This window comes from Dromiciops gliroides, chromosome X (assembly GCF_019393635.1).
Source record: "Dromiciops gliroides isolate mDroGli1 chromosome X, mDroGli1.pri, whole genome shotgun sequence".
Classification (NCBI taxonomy): Eukaryota; Metazoa; Chordata; class Mammalia; order Microbiotheria; family Microbiotheriidae; genus Dromiciops; species Dromiciops gliroides.
Genome location: NC_057867.1, coordinates 65992026 through 66013082, shown reverse-complemented (window position 1 = coordinate 66013082; position 21057 = coordinate 65992026). Strand labels below are relative to the sequence as shown.

Below are 21057 nucleotides of genomic sequence, written 5' to 3'. Positions count from 1 at the left end.
CTGCGTGAACTTTTGGTAGAGTGGAGGAATAAGTTGTGAGAATGGAGTGCATTGAAGAATTGGAAAGGTAGGGTGGTTGAGGAAACATCAATATGGATGCTGAAGTGTCCTACTATGAGGGCAAGAGCAGTGGTGGAGAGAAAGACTGTGAGCTCCTTGAGGAAGAAAGGAGAATGTCCTTGGGGCAGATAGGCAGTGGCTACCAAGATCCAGATTGAGTGATAAGTAGTGTGAACCTCAAAGGAGGAGAGGTTGCAAGAGTTTACCCACCATGGTTAAAGAGAGTTAGCAAATAGAAATGGGAAGCAAGGGCAGCTAGGTTGCATAGTGGATGGGGTGTCAGGGCTGGAGTCAGAAAGATTCATCTTCATGAGTTCAGATTTGATCTTAGACACTCATTAAGCTGTGTGACCCTGGGCAAGTCACTTAACCCTGTTTGCCCCGGTTTCCTCATCTGTAAAAGGAGCTAGAGAAGGAAATGCAAACCACTCCAGTATCTTTGCCAAGAAAATGGGGTTATGAAGAATTGGATATGACTGAAAACAACTGAACCAAAAAAAGGCGGGGGTGTGGAGCCAGGAGTATTCCTACCTTTTTCAATCAGTGAATCAACTAGAAGAAGACAGTATTTGAATTAGCTACATAAATGAATATTCTAGTTTTCATGTTGATCTTACTGGAATTGATTTAATATATAGCCTTGGTGCCCTCCAACCTTCCCACCCCCATGACATTTATCTTCAAATTATGAATGCTTTTCTTTGATTAAATCTGTTAATGTTTAATCAGATAACCAGAGTGATGGGATTTTCTTTGGTAGGAAACAATAATTAAATGAAGCCTTCTTGAGTAGTGATATAATCAGTGTGTGTGTGTGTGTGTGTGTGTGTAGGTAGGTAGGTAGGTAGGAGGAAAAAGAAGGAATATTCAGCTCCTAGTCTTCTATAAAGGAGGTTTTCCTCTCAGAACCAGTGCAGTGATGAAGGTGATGATGTTTATAAAAGCATTTCTGCAGTGCTTTAAGGCTTATAAATATTATCTCATTTTAGTCTTAGAACAACTCTGAGAGGTGGATGCTACTATTCTCATTTTACAGATGAGGACTGAGACAGACAGGTGAAGTGACTTAATCAGGGTCACATAGCTGCTGTCTTCAGTTTGGATTTGAACTCAGGTCTTCCTGATTCCAGGGACAGTGCTCCATCTCCTATGCCATTATATGCCTCCCATATAATTCCAAAATGTAGTCGTTTGAGGGCTATGTGTTAGGAAAGTAATTTGGTCAATGGAGTCTACAGTATATGATGTGTTCGTAGACCCCAAATTCCTGGCAGACAACAGAACCAAAATGAGTGATGATGTCCCTTAGAAACTTGAGTATTAGAGTAGGTAATAGAGGAAAGGTGTTGAAGGAGTTATTAGAACAATTCCATTTGGGCCATATGTAGAAGCAGATATTAGAAATGTTTGAATTGGGCCCTGTTTGGAAGGAGGTATTTGAAATATGCCAATGGAAATAGATATCAGAACAATTACACTGGGGCCATGCGTGGAAGCAGGTATTAAAATGATTCCATTTGGGCCATTAGATCTATTCCATAAAAGCCACACATGGAAGCAAGTAAAAAAACCCCAAAGTTCCAATTGTAGAAGAACATGTTAGATAGAACGGTTTCCCTTTGATCATGTGTGGACAGAAATAGTAGAACTTTTCCATTTGGGTAGGTATTTGAAGTGTTGCAATTGGTCCTAATGTGGAAGCAGGTGTTAGAATAGTTTCATTTGGGACAAGTGTGGAAGCAGGTATTAGATCTGTTCCAGTTAGGTCATGAGTGGAAGAAGGTATTTGGACTGTTCCAATTGGGCCACGCATGGAAGATCCTATTAGAATAGTTCCATGTGGACCATGCATGGGTGCAGGTGTTAGAACTGTTCCAATTGAGCCATACATGGATGCACAGGTTAGAATTGCTCCACTGGGCATGGGTGGAAGAACGTATTAGAACTGTTCCAGTTGGGCCTTTCATGGAAGAATGTATTATAATAATTCCATGTGGACCATGCATGGATACAGATGTTAGAACTGTTCCATTTGGACCATGTGTGGACACAGGTGTTAGAATCATTCCAGTGGGCCATGTGTGGATGCAGGTGTTAGAATCGTTCTTTTTACAAGCGTGGAAGCATGTTTTAGAAAGGTTTTAATTGGATCATGTGTCATGAAGGTTTTAGAACTGTTCCCATTGGGCTATGTGTGGAAACAGGTATAATAACTGGTCCAGTTGCACCATATGTGGGAGACTTCATTTGAACTATTCTATTTGGGCCACGTATGGAAGAAATTATTAGAAGTATTTGGCCGTGCATGGAAGCAGTTATTGAAACCCTTCTCTTTTGACCATGTTTGGAAGATTGTGTTAGAACTGTTTTTTACCCCGTATTTAAGGAACCATGTATTAGAATTGTTCTAATTGGATCAAGTGTAATGGTAGGTGTTAGAACTATACTAATTCAGCCTGTGTGGAAGAAGTGTTATGATATGGCAGTTGACATTAGAATAGTTCCAATTTAACCATGTCTGGAAGAAGGTGTTAAAATGGTACCAATTGGATTTTGTGTGGAAGCAAGTATTAGATCTGTTCTGTTGGACCATGAGTGGATACAGATATGGGTCCATTGGACCATGTACAGAAACAGATGCTAGAACTATTCTCTTTGGGTCTTGTATGGATGCACGCATTGCCATTGTTCTGTTTGGACCACATATGGAAGAAGGTGTTAGAACTATTCTTTTTTTCCTCATGTGAGGAATCATGTTTTAGAATTTTTCTAATTGAAACATACGAGGAAGAAGGTATTAGGATTGTTCCATTTGTGACATTTGGAATCTGATATTAGAAGTATGCCAGTTGAGCCAAGCACCAGGTGCTGAAGGTGGGATGAAAACCTCTTCATTTGGGCCTCGTGTGGCACCATGTGTTGGACTGCTTCCAGTTGATCCAAGTGTAGAAGCCAATACTAGAAGTTCTCAAATCATGCCCTTTTGGGAAGCCTGTGTTAGAATTGGGGAAGGCTGTATTAGAAATGTTCCAGTGGGACCATTTGTTGAAGCACACATCCAGACTGTTCCATTTTTCTCTCTGTTTCCAAACAGTTGTTAGAACTATTCCAACTGGGTGTTGTGTGGAAGAAGGTATTAGACGTGTTCCTGTTGACTCATGTTTGCAATAAAGTATTTGAACCGTTACAATTGTGCTGTGTGTGGAAGCAGGTAATAGAATTGTTACAATCCGACCAAGGGCAGAGGCAGGTATTGTATTTGTTCCAGTGTGGCCATGAGTTGAAGCAAGTATTATAACTGTTTCAGTGGGGCCCTCAGTGATATGAGGAATTAGAACTGTGTGCGGAAGAAAGTATTAGAAAAGGTCAATTTGGGACATAAGTTGATGCTGATATTCAAATTCTCCATTTGTACTGTGATTCAAATGTAACATTTCTAATACCTACTTCAAACACAGCTAGGAAGACACGAGTTCAAAACCAGCCTCAGAAACTTACTGTCTCTGTGACTCTCTGCAAGGCACTTAGCCTTTGTTTGCCTCAGTTTCCTTATCTGTAAAGTGGGTATAGTAATAACATCCGCTTGCCAGGGTTGGTGTGAGGATCGGAGGAGATGATAATTGTAAAGTGCTTCACACAGTACCTGAAACTTAGTAATAACATCCGCTTGCCAGGGTTGGTGTGAGGATCGGAGGAGATGATAATTGTAAAGTGCTTAACACAGTACCTGAAACTTAGTAAATGCTATATAAATGTTAGTTGTTGTTAGGACTACAACAATACCACCATCACCACCACTACTGTAGAAATTTGCTGGCTTTGGGTTCACATCCAGATTCTGTCACTTCCTAGCTGTGTGATCTAGGTTAAGTGACGTAACTTCCCTGCTTTCCTTTTTCCTCCTTTGTGAAATGAGGGAGTTGGACTCTTTGACCTCTAATATTCTGTCTGTCCAGCTTTAAATCTCTCATTCTATGGTCCCTTACCACTTTTTTTGGGGGGGGGAACGGCAATGAGGGTTAAGTGACTTGCCCATGGTCACACAGATAGTAAGTGTCAAGTGTCTGAGGTCGGATTTGAACTCAGGTCCTCCTGAATCCCAGAGCCGGTGCTTTATCCACTGCACCACCTAGCTGCCTGCCCCCCCTACCATTTAAGCTTTAATTATGATGTAGCTCAGTAATCATGCGTTATGTTATTAAATGTTCCAGTGGTTTATTTTATTAGAGCGTTAAACTGTATGTTAAAATGTATGCTCGGCTTTTGTAGTTTGTTGCGCATGTAGCATCAGATTCTGAACTAGAAGAGAAACTTTAGAGATTATCTAGTTCTGCCTTCTCATTTTACCCTAGAGGAATCTGAAGACCTGCGATGTTTAGTGCCTTGAATAAGGTCACATAGTAGCACATCCTGAGCTGTCTGCTCACATGCTCAAAGAAAGAAAACTGGGGAGAACATTGAATCGAACACCTTTCTTTTTAAACTATCCTATCAAGGCATGATAGATGTTCTGGATTCTGTCAACCTTTGCCAGTCTTTCACTATTCTCTTCATCCTTTCCTAGTTTGACTTTTGCTGCTATACAAGTACTGAAATTATGAAACCTAGATTAAGATGTCTTTGTTCTTCTGCTATATCTATAAGCAACTTTAAAAAACCCCCACCACCACAAGCCTGTGTCTGGAGAATTAATAATTTGGATCCAAATTATATCTCTTTTAGACTTTAGCAATGTGGAAATAGGTTATATGGTTGGGGGGTTTTTGTTTTATTTTGAAATTTTCCTTAAGACCTTAAATGTGGTGTGTGATATAGTAAAATGTGTACTTTAACCAGGTTTTTCAGAGAGATGATTCATGGTCAACAAATGACCATGTATCTGTATATATTTGCATGTGTCTATTTAATAACCTTCAAAATTAAATGCATTATAGATACTTGTAAACATCATTTTGCTCTTTCCAGTTTAAATTCAGAAATGTAGACAGTGTAATTGTCTTTTTTTTGTTTTTGAGAGGCAATGGGGGTTAAGTGACTTGCCCAGGGTCACACAGCTAGTAAGTGTCAAGTGTCTGAGGCTGGATTTGAACTCAGGTATTCCTGAATCCAGGGCCGGTGCTTTATCCACTGAGCCACCTAGCTGCCCATAATTGTCTATCTGATTTCTGTTATTTTAAACAATTTAGAAAATGTTTTAAACTACCAATAACCATGACCTTGTTCTTTGAGCAGGTAACTTGGTAAATTCCATGATTAGTAAGTTTATTGTGAAACCTGAAAACTCAGATTGTAAAAAGGATGAAAACATTTGTCTAGTAACTTCTATGGGAATTTTTTTTGGGGGGGGGCCAGGGCAATGGGGGTTAAGTGACTTGCCCAGGGTCACACAGCTAGTAAGTGTTAAGTGTCTGAGGTTGGATTTGAACTCAGGTCCTCCTGAATCCAGGGCACTGTGCCACCTAGCTGCCCCTAAAATGGATAATTTTGATTACATTAAATTTGTTTGTTTTTTGTTGTTGTTGTTGTTTTTTAGTGAGGCAATTGGGGTTAAGTGACTTGCCCAGGGTCACACAGCTAGTAAGTGTTAAGTGTCTGAGGCCTGATTTGAACTCAGGTACTCCTGACTCCAGGGATGGTGCTCTATCCACTGCACCACCTAGCTGCCGCTTGTCATTATCTTTAATGAAATTATTGATCGTTTGAGTCTTTTGTTCTTTGGCTCACTCTATCCACTGCGCCATCTAGCTGCCCCTGATTGCATTAAATTTAAAAGGTTTTATACGAACAAAACCAATGCACCCAATATTAGAAGGAAAGTAGAAAGTTGGGAAAATTTTTTTATAGTAAATGTCTCTAATAAAGGCCACATTTCTCAAATATATAGAGAGCTAAGTCAAATTTATAAGAATACAAGTCTTTCCCCAATTAATAAATGGTCAAAGGATATGATCAGGCAGTTTTCAGATGAAGAAATCAAAGCTATTGCCAATATGAAAACATGCTCTAAATCACTATTGAATAGTGAAATGCATATTAAAACAACTCTTGAGATACCTACCACCTTATACCTATCACATTGGCCAAAATGACAGAAAAGGAAAATGACAAATGTTGGAGGGGATGTGGGAAAACTGGGAAACTAATGCACTGTTGGACCAGTCATTCTCGGGGAAAATTTGGAACTATGCCCAAAGGGCAATCAAACTGTGCATACGTTTGACCCAGCTATACTACTACTAGGTCTCTATCCCAAAGTGATTTAAAAAGGGGTGGGGGGACCTATTTGTACAAAAATATTTACATCCGCTGTCTTTGTGGTGGTTAAGAATTGGAAATTGAGGGGATGCCTATCAATTGAGGAATGGCTGAACAGATTGTGGGATGTGATTATGATGGAATACTATTGTGCTATAAAAAATGATGAGCAGATGCTCTCAGAAAAACCTGGAAAGACTTACATGAGCTGTTGCAAAGTGAAATGTACTGTGTACAAAGTACACAGCAATATTGGGAGATGATCAGCCGTGAATGACTTGGGTATTCTCACCAATATAATTATCCAAGACAACTCTGAAGGACTTATGATGAAAACTGCTATCCATCCCCAGAGAAAGAACTGATGATGTCTGAATACAGATTAAAGCATACACACACACTTAAAGTGTGTATTTAAAGTGTTCTTAAAGTATGAACTTTTTCTCTTGAGGCTTTTTTTCATGTATAGCATATTCAATTGCTTGCCTTCTCAAAGGGAGAGGGGAAGGAGGAAGGGAAAGAATTTGGAACTCAGAGTTTTAAAAATGGATGTTAAGGGGGGGCAGCTAGGTTGAATAAGGCACCGGCCCTGAATTCAGGAGGACCTGAGTTCAAATCCAGCCTCAGACACTTGACACTTATTAGTTGTGTGACCCATGGCAAGTCACTTATCCCTCATTGCCCACCCCACCCCCCCATAAATAAAAATGGACGTTGAAAATTGTTTTAACATGTAATTGGGGGGAAAAAACTAAAAAAAAAAAGTGAGCCTTTAATGCAGTGTTTTGTTCTACTGAATCATGCTTTTTCACAATCAGCAACAGCACAGTGCAATTTTGTATTCTCAACCAGCATTTCTCAATAAGCATTTCTTAAGCACTTGCAATGTGCCAGTCATCTTGCTAGGCTCTGGTGATGCAAAAGTCTTTACCTCCCAGGAGCTTAGAATCAGAATGCATACATCAGAATAACTTAAATCTTTTAATTAGTTTTTTGGCCCACCATAGACTATTGCTTATTAAAGCCTGCTTGTTTTGTATTAATGGCCTCATTGAGGATGGCCTCAGTGTGTATCTTTTTTTCTTCCTATTACTTTATTTTTTATTTTAAAATAATTATACTTTATTTTATTTCTAATTTGATATATTTTATTTTTTCTATACTTTATTTTAATGTTCTTTTTAAAAAATTGTGTTCCCAATTCTCTCTCCATCTAGCCCCTCTTCCACCCATTGAGAAGGCAAGCAATATGATATCACGTATACATGTGGTCATGCAAAACATATTTCCATATTAACCATGTAGCAAAAAAAAAATTGGCTAAATACGGTAAATGGGAAAAAGTATGCTTCACAGAGGCCATCAGTTACCTCTCGAGATCATCTAGGTCCTTTGGAATTGTCTTAGATCATTATATTGATTAGCGCAGCTAAGTCTTTCACAGTTGATCATTATTACAATAATGCAATTACTTTGTACAATGTTCTTTTGGTTCTGCTCACTTTACTTTGCATCAGGTCACATAAGTCTTCTTAAAATACAGTAATATCCCATCATAATCATATGTCACAACTTGTTCAGCTTTTCCCTAATTGATGAGTATCCCCATAATTTCCAATCCTTTGCCACCACAAAAAGAACTGCTATAAGTATTTTTGTACACCTGTCCTTTTTAATCTCTTCTGAGGTCACAGAATGAATTTCTCAGTGTCTTTATCTTCTCAGTATCTTATAAGGTATGTGGAAGTGTAGTAAAATTTTGGAATTAAGTGTCTCATAAATGGACAGACATTATCCATAGTAAATTGTATTTACTTGATGTATATGCACGTGAAAAAATCCTGCTACTTCCAATAAGATCAAGAATGCTCTTAGGAGTAAGCTGGGCATTATTCATTTGTAATAAAAAGTACTAAGAAAGACTATTGAGTACTATTAGCAGAAAAACAAAACTTAGTAAGAAAGTTTATCTCTAATGCTGATGGTCATGGAAAAACAAGTTTAATTAGAGAAAAATGAGGCAGTAGGGAGACTAGATATTTTTTTTTTTTGCATTCAATGGGGGTTAAGTGACTTGCCCAGGGTCACACAGCTAGTAAGTGTCAAGTGTCTGAGGCTGGATTTGAACTCAGGTACTCCTGGATCCAGGGTCCATGCTTTATCTGTTGTGCCACCTAGTTGCTCCCATTGATGTTTTTATTATTATCATTATTCAATTTTATTTTCAATTCCTGATTCTCTTCCTCCTCCACACCTTCACTACCCATTGAGAAGGCAGAAAATACAAAACCCATTTCAAACATGAAATCATGCAAAACAAATTTTCCACATTAACCATGTTCAGGAAAAAACAAAAGCAAGAGGAAAACATGCTTCAGTTTGTACTCTGAATTCATCAGTTCTCTTTCTGGAGGTGGAGAGCATTTTTCATTGAATCCTTTGAAACTGTTGTGGGTCATTGTGTTGATCAGAGTTATTAAATCTTTCATAGTTGATTATTTTTACAGTATTGCTCTTACTGTGTAAATTGTTCTGGATCTGCTCATTTCCCATTGCAGCAGTTCTTTTAAGTCTTTTCCAGGTTTTTCTAAAATCATTCCCCTCTTAATTTCTTATAGCACAATTGTATTCCATCTACATTAATATGCCATAATTTGTTCAATCATTCTTCAATTTATGGCCATCCTCTCAGTTTTCAATTATTTGCCATTACAAAAAGAGCTGCTATAAAGTCTTTTGTACGTATGGGTCCTTTCTCTTTTTCTTTGATCTCTTTGGGGTATAGACTCATAGTGGTATTGTTAGGTCGAAGAGTATGAACAGTTTAATAGCTTTTTAGGCATAGTTCCAAATTGCTTTCCAGAATGGTTAGATTAGTTCACATCTCCACCAATAGTGCATTAGTGTATCTATTTCCCCACATCCCCTCCAGCACTTGACATTTTCTTTTTCTGTTCTGTTAGCCAGTCTGATGGATGTGAGATGGTACTTCAGAGTTGTCTTAATTTACATTTCTCTAATTATTAGTTATTTAAAGCATTTTTCATATGAGTATTGATAATTTTATTTCTTCCTCTGAAAACTGCTTATTCATATCCTTTAACCATTTATCAGAGAATGGATCTTGTTCTTCAAATTGAACTAATTTCCCTATATGCTTGGGAAATGAGACCTTCATCTGCTAAATTTACTGGAAAGATACCCTCATACCCTCTCTCCTTTATAGTGGTAGCTGATAAATCTTGTGTGATCCTAAATGTAGCTCCACAGGATTTGAATTATTTCTTTCTGGTTTCTTGTAATAATTTTTCTTTGACTTGGGAGTTGTGGATTTGACTGTAATATTCCTGGGAGTTTTCATTTTTTAATTTCTTTTAGGAGGTAACTGGAGGATTCTCTCAATTTACACTTTTCCCTCTGATTCTAAGATATCTGGGCAGTTTTCCTTAATAATTTCTTGAAATATGATTTTTAGACTCTTTTTGGTTCATGGCTTTCTGGTATTCCAATAATTCTTCTCTTCACCCCCACCCCCATTCTTAAATTCTCTCTCTCACTCTCTTTTCTAGGGCAATAAGGGTTAAGTGACTTGCCCAAGGTCACACAGCTAGTAAGTGCCAAGTGTCTGAGGCCTGATTTGAACTCAGGACCTCCTGAATCCAGGGCCGGTGCTTTATCTACTGTGCCACCTAGCTGCCCCAAATTATCTTTTTGATCTATTTTACGAGTCAGTTGTTTTTCCTATGAGAGATTTCACATTTTCTTCTATTTTTTCAGTATTTTGACTTTGTCTTACTGTTTCTTGATATCTCATGGAGTCACTTAGCTTCCACTTGGCCAATTTTAATTTTTAAGGAGTCATTCAATGAAGTTTTCTACCTCTTTTACTATTTAGCCAATTCTGATTTTAAGGAATTAATCTTCATTTTTTTGGTACTGCTTTTAACCAGGGTGTTAATTCTCTTTTGATAATTTTCTTGCAAAGCACTAATTTATTTTCTCAATTTATCCTCTGCTACTCTTATTTGATTTTCTTTTTCTTTTTTTAGTGAGGCAATTGGGGTTAAGTGACTTGCCCAGGGTCACACAGCTAGTAAGTGTTAAGTGTCTGAGGCCGGATTTGAACCCAGGTACTCCTGACTCCAGGGCCACTGTGCCACCTAACTGCCCCCCTTATTTGATTTTTAAAGTCTTTTTTTTTTTTTTTGCTTTTAAAAATCACTTTCTTTAACTATTCTAGAAATTCTTGTTTTTATGTTCAATCTGCATTTTTTTTCTTTGAGGTTTTACTTATAGATGTTTTCAATCCATTATCTTCTGAGTTTGCGTTTTGAATTTTCCCATCACCATAGTAGCTTTTATGGTCAGTAGCTTTTGTTGTTGTTTGCTCATTTTTCTAGCCTATTTCTTGACTTTGTATTTTATGATACCTCTTCCTCCTGCCAGTGCCAGGTCCCCTGTGATCTCTTTCTTCCCTAAGCAGGAAAAATGACTCAGTGACTTTTCATTGGTTTTCCTGATCTGAATTTGATAATGGTGTTCTTAATTGGTTATTGTATGGGAGGATGTGAAAGAGTTAAGACAAAAGTATTAGCTCAAATTCTGCCACCTCCCATTGATATTTTTGAAACACTATAATTTGGGTCTTGGTCATGGATGCTAAATTGAGGCAGCAAAGTGTGTCAGTGGATAGAGTCCAGGACCTGGAGCCAGGAAGACCTGTGTTGAAATCTGCCCTTAAATACTTACTAGCTGTGTGACCCAGGGCAAGTCACTTAATCTCTGTTTGCCTTAATGCATTGGAGAAGGAAATGCAAACCATTCCAGTATCTTTGCCAAGAAAACCCCATGGACAGCATTGGTGTACTCTGATCCATGAGATTACGAAGAGTCAGGCATAACTGAATGACTTGGATGCTGATCATTCTTTCTGCTATCTTAAAGAGTTCATTTTTGAAAATCGTCTAAGACCACTGCATGATATGCCCAGAAAATACAATTTTTATTGTTTTCTTGAATGAAATATGTTGTTGTTGTTTGTCCTTTGTTTTTGAAGAGTACCAGTGACATCATGGGTGATGCCTTGACTTGTACATGAATTGATTTAAGGGAGGCAGAGTTGTGTAAAGTCTTCAGCCTCATTCTTTCTTCCAGAGTCATCAAAGTCTACAAAGGTCAAGATGACTGGTGATGGCCTGAGATGCTGTGGTGGATGACCTTGGTGCCTTTGATGCCTGACCAAAGCTCTAAATGCTCCACAGTATCCGCTTCAGCCACCTTCTTGGCTGTTAGAACAAATTGTTCTCAGCCACCCATTCTGGGGGAAGTCCTCACAATGCCTGGGGTAGAATCCCCCTAATTCATGGATTGGTTTGAGGCCTATTGGTGACCTTCAATCTGACAAATGTCAAGATTTAAAGTTTGGGGATGAGAATTTGTAAAAATTGTTGGGAAAACTGGAAAGCAGTCTGGCAGAAATTGAGTTTAGTCCAATATCTTACACTATTTACTAACATAAGGTCAAAATGGGTATGTGGTCTAGGTATAAAAGATTTTGTACAAATAAATATCATTGTAGCCAATGGTAGAAGGAAAGCAGAAATATTGGGGGAAAATTTTATAGACAATTTTTCAGATAAAGGTCTTATCTCATATATAGAGAACTTTGTCAAATTTATAAGAATGAGTCATTCCCCAATTGATAAATGATCAAAAGATATAAACAGGCACTTTTTTAATACAGTATTTTATTTTTTTCCTGTTACATGTAAAGATAGTTCTCAACTTTTGTTTATACAAGCTTTCCAATTTCAGATTTTTCTCTCTCCCTCCCCTCCCCTAGACAGCAGGTAATCTGATTATAGGTGTTATATATATATATATATATATATATATATATATGTATGTGTGTGTGTATATATGTGTATATGTGTATATATATGTGTGTATATATACACATAATAACATTAAACATATTTCTGCATTAGTCATGTTATAAGAGAAAAATCAGAGCAATGAGGAAAAACCTCAAAATAGAAAAACAATAGCACCAAAAACAAAAGAAATAGTATGGTTCATTCAGCATCTATACTCCACAGTTTTTTTTTTCCCCTGGATTTGGAGATCCTCTTCTATCATGAGTTCCCTGGAACTCTTCTGTCCCATTGCATTGGTGAGAAGAATATAGTCCGTCACAGTAGATCAACACCCAGTGTTGATGATACTGTGTACAATGTTCTTCTGGTTCTGCTCATCTCACTCATCATCAGCCCACACAAGACCCTCCAGGTTTCTCTGAACTCCTCCTGCTCATCGTTTCTTACAGCACAATAGTATTCCATTACATTCATATACCACAACTTGTCCAGCCATTCCCCAATTGATGGGCATCCCCATAACTTCCAATTCCTTGCCACCACGTAAAGAACAGCTATAAATATTTTTGTACATGTGGGTCCCTCTCCCCTTTCCATGATCTCTTTGGGAAAAAGACCCAAAAGTGGTATTTCTGGGTCAAAGGGTATGCACAGCTTTATAGCCCTTTGGGCATAATTCCAAATTGGTCTCCAGAATGGTTGGTTCAGTTCACAGCTCCACCAGCATTGCATTAGTGTTTCAGTTTTTCCACAGCTTCTCCAACATTTGTTATTTTCCTTTTTTGTAATTTTAGAACAGGCACTTTTTCAATGAAGATATCAAAGCTATATATGAACATATGAAAAAAATGTTTGAAATCATTATTGATTAGATAAATGCAAATTAAAACAACTTTGAGATGTCGTGTCACACCTATCAGAATAGGTAAAATGATAGAAGAGAAAATTGACAGATGTTATAGAAGGTGTAGAAAAATTGTTTATTAACACACTGTAGGAGTAGCTGTGAACTGATCTAAACATTTTGAAGAACAATCTGGAATTATGCCCAAAGAGTTATAAAACTGTGTATAGCCTTTGACCCAGCAGTACCACTATTAGGTCTGTTTCCCAAGGTAATTAGGGAAAAAGGAAAAGAGCCTTCTAAATATTTATAGCAGCTCTCTTTGTGGTGGCCAAAAACGGGAAATTATGGGGATGCCCATCAAATGGGGAATGGCTTAATAAATTTTGGTATATGATTGTGATGGAATACAACTGCACTGTAAGAAATGACAAGCAGTTTGATTTAGAAAACCATGGAAAGACTTGAATGAAATAATGAAGATTGAAATGTGCAGAAATGAGAACATTGTATATAGTAACAGCAATATTGTTAGAATAACTGAATAACTAAGTTATTCTGAGTATTATAAATACTCAGATCAACTACAAAGGGCATATGAAGGAAATGCTATCCACCTTCAGAGAAAGAACTGATAAATAGAAGTAAAAATGAAAAAGCAAAAACCAAATCAATAGAAGGGATGGCTTTCTGTCTAGGATAGTAGGAAAGAATGTATTTGAAAATGAATGTGATGTAATAACAAAAGCTATCAATAAAAAAAAATCTAAACATAAAGTCTTGGCAAGCCCTCACACCACAGGTGCCAGTCCTCCCATAACACCTCAGATAACCTAGAATGAAATCTGTCAGTTAGTTAAATAGTAATGTTGAACAAAGCTAGTAGTAGTAGTAGTAGTAGTAGTAGTAGTAGTTCTTGTTCTTGTTCTTGTTCTTGTTATGGCATTGTTTCAGTCATGTCTGACTCTTCATGACCACATTTGGGGTTTTCTTGGCAGAGATGTTGCAGTGGTTTGCCATTTCTTCCTCCAGCTCATTTTACAGCTGAGGAAACTGAGGCAAACAAGGTGAAGTAACTTGCTCAGGGTCACACAGCTAGTAAGTGTCTGAGGTCAGATTTGAATTCGGGAAGATATCTTCTTGACTTCAGGCCCTGCATGCTATCAACTGTACCATTTAAACTGCCCCGGTAGTTATATTAGCTAGCATTTGTGCTTTACAAATACTATCTCATTAGATCCTCAGAACAATCCTGGGAGGTAGGTGCCCCTATCTTCCAGATGAGGAAATGGAGGCAAACAAGTTAAGTGACTTCCCCAGAGTCTTTGGTAGGATCTGAATTCCATTTTTTCCAACTCCAGATCTATCCTACTGCACTACCCAGCTATTTACTACAGTGAGAAATCATAACTTTTTGACATTCCATTATGTGTGTTATACAAGGTTAACATTCAGAAATTATGACTGTTAAAAACAATAATGACACATCCTTTACAGACCATAACACAATAATAAGAATAAAAACATAAGGAAAAAATGTAGACCTCAATGGAGACATAATATTGAATCCTGAATGATGAGTGAGTCAAAGAACAAAATAAAGGAACAGTAAGTGTAAAAGAAAATGATAATGAGACATCATACCACAATTTTAGGGATGTAGCTAAAGTAGTCTTTATAGGAAAAAATGATCTCTGATAACATAAATTACCAAAATAGAAAACCAGAGGATTAATGTTGTGAATATATATGTTAAAAATTAGGTGTAATTATAGAATATTGAAGATAATGTCAAACTTTCTCAGTGTTCCTTAGTTTGGCTAAACTTTTTTTCTGGGATACACTGGGAAATGTTGGTGACATAAAATCTAACGATATCAATTAAAATATACTTTAAGCAATTTAGAAAATTGATAAATTACCCCAAAACAACCACAAGTGAGGAACCTTGAAAAATAGAAGAGAAATAGTTAAATTGGCAAATAAGAATATAGGATTGAAAAAAATTAAAAGTCAAAACTAAAAGCAGTTTTTTTGACAAACCTAACAGTTCGTAAACATTTTGCTCACCTGATCACAAAGAAGTTGAAAGTAGAAATTACTGCTGGAGCAGAAAGGGGCATAAAAGTAATAGACACTAAAGAACAACAAAAAATACAACATAACAAGAGGCGTCCAAGTACTAGGTAAAGGAAAGGTGACTTTGGGGCCTCGATGAGAGGAAAAAAAAAAAAAACCAGAACTGGAAACCTTAGAGGTTGCTGCTTCACAAATTCATACTCTAAGGCACTTTTTGTTTTTTTGGGTGGGGCAATGAGGGTTAAGTGACTTGCCCAGGGTCACACAGCTAGTAAATGTCAAGTGTCTGAGGCTGGATTTGAACCCAGGTACTCCTGGCTCCAGGACCGGTGCTCTATCCACTGCGTCACCTAGCTGCGCCCCCCCCCCCCCCACGTACTTTTAATGAGTGAAATAATCCTTTTACGGAAGACCAACTTTTTGTTTCTTTTTTGTTCTCTGTTGGTCAGTTTACCAAAGTACTACCAGGCTAAAACCATTTGTGACTTTCATATTGCTTTATGGAAAAGAAAAACAACAGTTTTTGAATATTGAACATTGAACATTGATTAATTGTCCTGTTTTTTTCCCTTGAACAGATTTCAGATACATTCAGACAAGCCTCATGGACACATTTTGGGACACATTATTCAAGACCGTTATTTGAGGTTACAAAGGTAAGATTAAACAGTCTTTTTCTACTCTGTTACAGCTGGGGGGAGGGTGTAGTGCAAGCCCTTAGAGCGTTTTCCAATTTATCCTGCTTATTTTACATCTCTCATATAATTTCCCTTTTCATGTTTTCTAAGTACTTGTGAGATGAATAGGAAGTTATATTTCTGCCCCTGGGAATGGAGGAAAAAAATGCACTGAAATAGAGAGAGAGAGAGAGAGAGAGAGTGTGTGTGTGTGTGTGTGTGTGTGTGTGTGCACATATACAAACCCACCCACCCCCCTTTTTTAACCCCTTGAGAAATGTTGCTGAATTTCTCAAAATCAATGCCAACTAGAATAACATGTTCAGAAAGCTTTTATAAATGGAATGGCAGTTTGTTGACACTCAAATTTATCCTAGTGGTTTATATGTGATATATGGAATGCAGTGAGTTTTTTAAGTGATTGATGCTTCTTTCAAAGATTCCCGCTTAGCAGAATGCCAGGGAGCTCTCAGTGTGTTAGAACCCAGAAAAGTGAGTGCTGCTGAGTTTGCATCTTGGTTTTGTTATTGGGAAATGGAAAGGCAATTTGAGACAATTGCTAGTACTTTAAAAAGACACCGGTGAACCTACTGGATGGAGGGGGTGGGGTGTGCAAATTGGAAGCCAATCCAAACCCTAACTCCTTTGCTTTTTCAACTGCTGTTTAAAAAGAGACCTCTTTTATAACTTAATTGTTTGAAGCCCTGCTATGTTATTTCCTTCTCTGCCCATTGCCTTTTATGAAGGTCAAGCTGACCTTGGATGTTCATTTGGACCTATAACATCACTTGTTACCTCTGCCTTCAGGAAAAACTGGTTATAGGTAGACTTTGGGAGGTTTAGTGTATTTTTTCTGTATTTTCTGTCTATAAAACACTAAATTTGATCCAAAAACCAGTAGCAATATTGAGTAATAGCTTCTTGTTAGTTTAAAATCATGATAATAGAGAGGGTCATCTCTCATAGATTGAGTCAAAGCTGGTACTATGATGATCTTTATATGATTTTGTGTTTGCAAAGCACTTTACTCTGATTAATGAATTATTGATAGTTTGTGGCTACTGCAGAGGCATACTTAATTTCAAGCCTTTCCTGCAATGTTCTTGTTTGTGACAATGCTTTTCTTTTTTCTTTCTTTCTTTCTTTGTTTGCTTGCTTGCTTATTCATTCATTTATTGATTGATTGATTGATTGATTGATTGGTGAGGCAATTGGGGTTAAGTGATTTGCCCAGGGTCACACAGCTAGTAAGTGTTAAGTGTCTGAGGCCTGATTTGAATTCAGGTCCTCCTGACTCCAGGGCCGGTGCTCTATCCACTGAGCCACCTAGCTGCCCCCCTGCTTTTCTTTTTAAACCTTGAAACAAGAAGACTGTTTTGGCTCTGTCTCATATTTTCCCCCATGCTTTATTTTTGTGTTTTTCTAATCAGAGGAACACTTATTTGCACTGACGCTTAGCCCCATGCACCCTCTTCCCTCTCACCTCCCTTTAGTATTTTATAATAGGCAGGAAAATAGCCTTACTGATTCAGAAGCATTATTGGGAAATTTGTGCATCTGTCTTTCTTTTCAAATTTAAAAGTTATTCTGTCTATATGTGCATGGATAATGGAAAGATCCCTTTATTCAGAGCCCAGAAACCTGCCTTTGAATTTGAGCTCTACTGATTATTAGTTCATTAGACCTTAGGCAAGTCATTTCTCTTTGATTTCATTTTTCTTAACCTCACAAGGATTTTATGGATTGGTTATGAGGAAAATTCTACAAACCTCAAAGGGCTATTATTTTTCTTACTATGTAGAAATATAAAGTTCAAATCCTGGTCTAGGAGTCTGGGATCAATTAGAGAACAATAGTGATAGGCAGCATGGCTTAGTGGAAAGTACACAGCATTTCAAATCAGTGAAGCAGGATTTGAGTCGGGACTCTGGTACTTCCCATCTTTGTGACCTTGAGCAAGTCCCTACCTCCTCTGGGCCCCACTTTTCTTGTCTAGTCCGACCCTCTCATTTAAAGATGACAGCTAAGTGTCCTTTCAATTTTAAATTCTGTGATCCTGTAATAGGGGAAAATAATTGATGCTAAATCAGATACACTCACTGTAAAGTGAGAAATCCACTTGAAGGGTAGGATGTAGTCAGTGGCCATGTGTCTTATTAAAGCTTGCTTCCCAATTGGGACATGCTAAATCAGCTTTACTGTAGTGGTGAAAAGGCTTTATGAGAGAGACATTCCAAGTCACATCATTTTAGCACAGAGGATACGGAGCTAGAAAGGACCTTAGAATTCATCTTAAAGAAGAGAAAAATGAGGCCCAGGAAAGTTGAGGGAATTGCCCAAGGTCATAGGAACATACATTTAGAGCTCATCTAATCCAACCTCTTTCTTTATAAATGAGGAAAGCCAGGTCTCCAGAGGCTAAGTGTCATGGCCAAGGTCAATTGTTTATTAAATGTCAGAGCCCAGCTTCCAGCCCACATCTGGTAGCTGCCTGTCCAGGGCTCTTTCTATTGTATCTTGGCACCTCCCTGAATATGCACGTTTTAAGCCTCAGCCAGAGGCTCACTTATTGTAAGCAGTACACACCAAACAATTCCTTTAAAATTAAGGGCCTTGTTTGTTGTTTTTTTTTACTAGTGGAGTTTTATTCAAATAAATTTGTTGCTAGAAATATTTCTTTGTTGCAGTAGGACTTCATGATTAAACAAAGTGAGCTTCTGGCCTCTCCTATAACAATTTACTGTTCAAAAAATCAATATTATCTATCCTAAAACCAACCTCTTTTCTTCTCGTCTCCTGGATTATGTTATACTTTGCTTGGGAGGATAGTTTGGGCATATAATTTGGAGATATTTGAGGATGGGAAGAGGAGAAGGAATTTGGGAGAATTTCAGGAAAAATTGCTGACATTGTAGAACCTCCATACTACCTACAATCAAGCATAAGCATTTGAGCACTGTCTTAAAGTAGGTATTGACATAAATGGGGAACACGGACAACACTTAATTGTTTACTATTATTATCTTTATTTTTAAATTATAATTGTTTTGTTAATTTTAAAATTATATATATATATTTTAAATTATAATTGTTATGAATAGATCTGTTAAGATGATGAACAGTTTTAGAAGGTATCCCTTTTATTGCCTTGGAAATGCAGCTTTGAACTTGAATCAAATTCCAGTAAATAACAATCATTTCACTAGGGTAGCCAAGCCAGCTTCCAAGAATGGGTTTCTTTGAGCATTTCTCAAATAGATTGTTGAATAACTCATGAACTGATTGGTGTCATATTCAACCAGGCTTGCCAGACGTGGCCATTGGTAGAAAAGAGAACATGTTGGCACGGTCATGCAGGCGGAGGACTCCACACAGACCCAAAGGAAGGGGTAAGAGGAAGTTAATAAATATTGCTGGGAATTCCTATTCATGATTCTCTTTATGTAGAAGATGCATAATTAAGAGTCTTTTATGCTATTTCTGTACTAGAAAAATGTGGTTGGTCCAGTATTAATTACAGTTCTTTGTATATCACTAAACCACAGATTTGATGTTTGTTGTCTAGATAAGGCCTCGATATCAGTTGATGGTCCATGTGTTTTCAACTTAAACTTTCTAGTTTTGTAATATCACATTAATGGTAGTTGTTGAACCCAGCCTTGTCAGTGAGGTGGTTAATTAGTCATAATTCAGGTAAGGTTTATGGCATGTTTTTTCCCCTGGTTGGTTTCTTTTGAAGCCTAATGTAATTTTCCCCTTCTTTCCGACATTTATTAATTTATTTGTGTGGAATTAATTCTAATAATAGCTCACACCTACGGATTACTTAATGGGATGTAATAGCATAATAGACTTGGATTTAGAATGTGGATTCAAGTCCCAGCTCTGCTATTTTTGTGTGACTTTGGCCAGCCCCAGGTGCCTTTTCTGTAAAATGGGGGAGCTCCTTCTAGGTCTAAATTATGGGTTTGGGTATGGGAAGTGCTTTCTTCACCACAACTCTGTGGTGGTAGATAGGTAGTTCAGAGGTTATTGTCCCCATCTTACAAATGAAGATCCTTGAGTCCAGACTTTCCCAGGGTCATCCAGACTGCAGATCCATGCCTCTGCTACCAGGATCTGCTGGAATTAGATGATAAATCTTCCATCTCGCTATATAATAAGCCTGTAGACAAAATCAACTGCACTGTCATGTAGAGTCTGGGCTATCAGTGCGACAGTTTTTGTAATACCTCCATTTCATTTTTGGGAGGCTGGATTTTCATCCCATTTCTTTTGAGTAGATTCAGACTTCACTAGTAACATACTTTCTTTCCTTTTATATTTTCCCTTTATCATTTTTCCTATTCTTTTTCTTTCCTTCCGCTGGGTCCAATGCCCAGACAGAGCTAGAGCATTGTCAGTGTCAATGAAAAGGGCTAAATTGGAGAATCATTTCCTTGTCTCTCCTCTCAGTGCCTGATACTAATAGTGTCTTCCCCCTAAGAAGCTATGGGGATCATCTATGATATAGTAGAAAAGAAAAAGTGAACTGTACATTAAATCAATAAAATTTTTTTAAAAAATCAACAAGCAATTACTGTGTTCCAGACACTGTGCACGTGGCATACAAAGAAAAAGTGATGAAGATGCCTTCTAATGGGAGGAGAGCTATTCTTGTATATAGGTGTATACAGACTCCATATATTGGCGGTATACATGATAAGGACAAAGTAGAGGTCAAGGCACTAACCGATGTGGGGACCAAAGAAGGTAGCACCTTGAGCAGACTCTGGAACCAAACCCTTTCTGTTTAGGCTCGTAGTGTTGTTGTTTATGTACATGCCTTAGCTTCCTTTACCTTGTAAGCTCTTTAAGGTCAGGGAAACGTCTCATTTGTATTTGTATACTCTGTACATAGTCAGTGCTTGACAAATGTTTCTTGAATTAAATTGAAATCCCAAGTTCTTTATGATTAAAGCTAGCAAATAAGGACAACATATAGTTAAAACTATTCTTATCAATTTATTCTTCTTGTAAACATGAGAATTAGGGTTAGAAATGACATTCTAATTCTATTTCTGTTCCACAATTTAATATGGTGCCTACCAGCTTTTCTTTTGGTTTATAATGATGCTTAAAGTGTCAGTTCCAGCTAGTTTTGAAATTGAAAGCCATTTAGCTGCAAGAACAACATCAAAAAATAGGTGCCTGTAGAGAGAGATCCTGTTGCAATTGTATCTCTGTCAACAGGATGGCAAGGATAGTTCCATTCTTACTTTTGCAA

The 21057-nt window shown here is 37.6% G+C and overlaps 1 protein-coding gene across 1 annotated transcript in view; it reads left to right on the top strand.

Moving 5' to 3' along the window:
• Positions 1–5271: 5271 nt before the first annotated feature.
• ABCB7 (ATP binding cassette subfamily B member 7) overlaps positions 5272–21057 on the top strand; it is a 74544-nt gene continuing 58758 nt past the window's right edge. The window contains exons 1-3 of the mRNA XM_043974676.1: positions 5272–5292; positions 15693–15770; positions 19094–19180. Of these exons, the coding sequence (XP_043830611.1) occupies positions 5272–5292; positions 15693–15770; positions 19094–19180 (186 nt within the window). The remainder of the gene's footprint in view (positions 5293–15692; positions 15771–19093; positions 19181–21057) is intronic.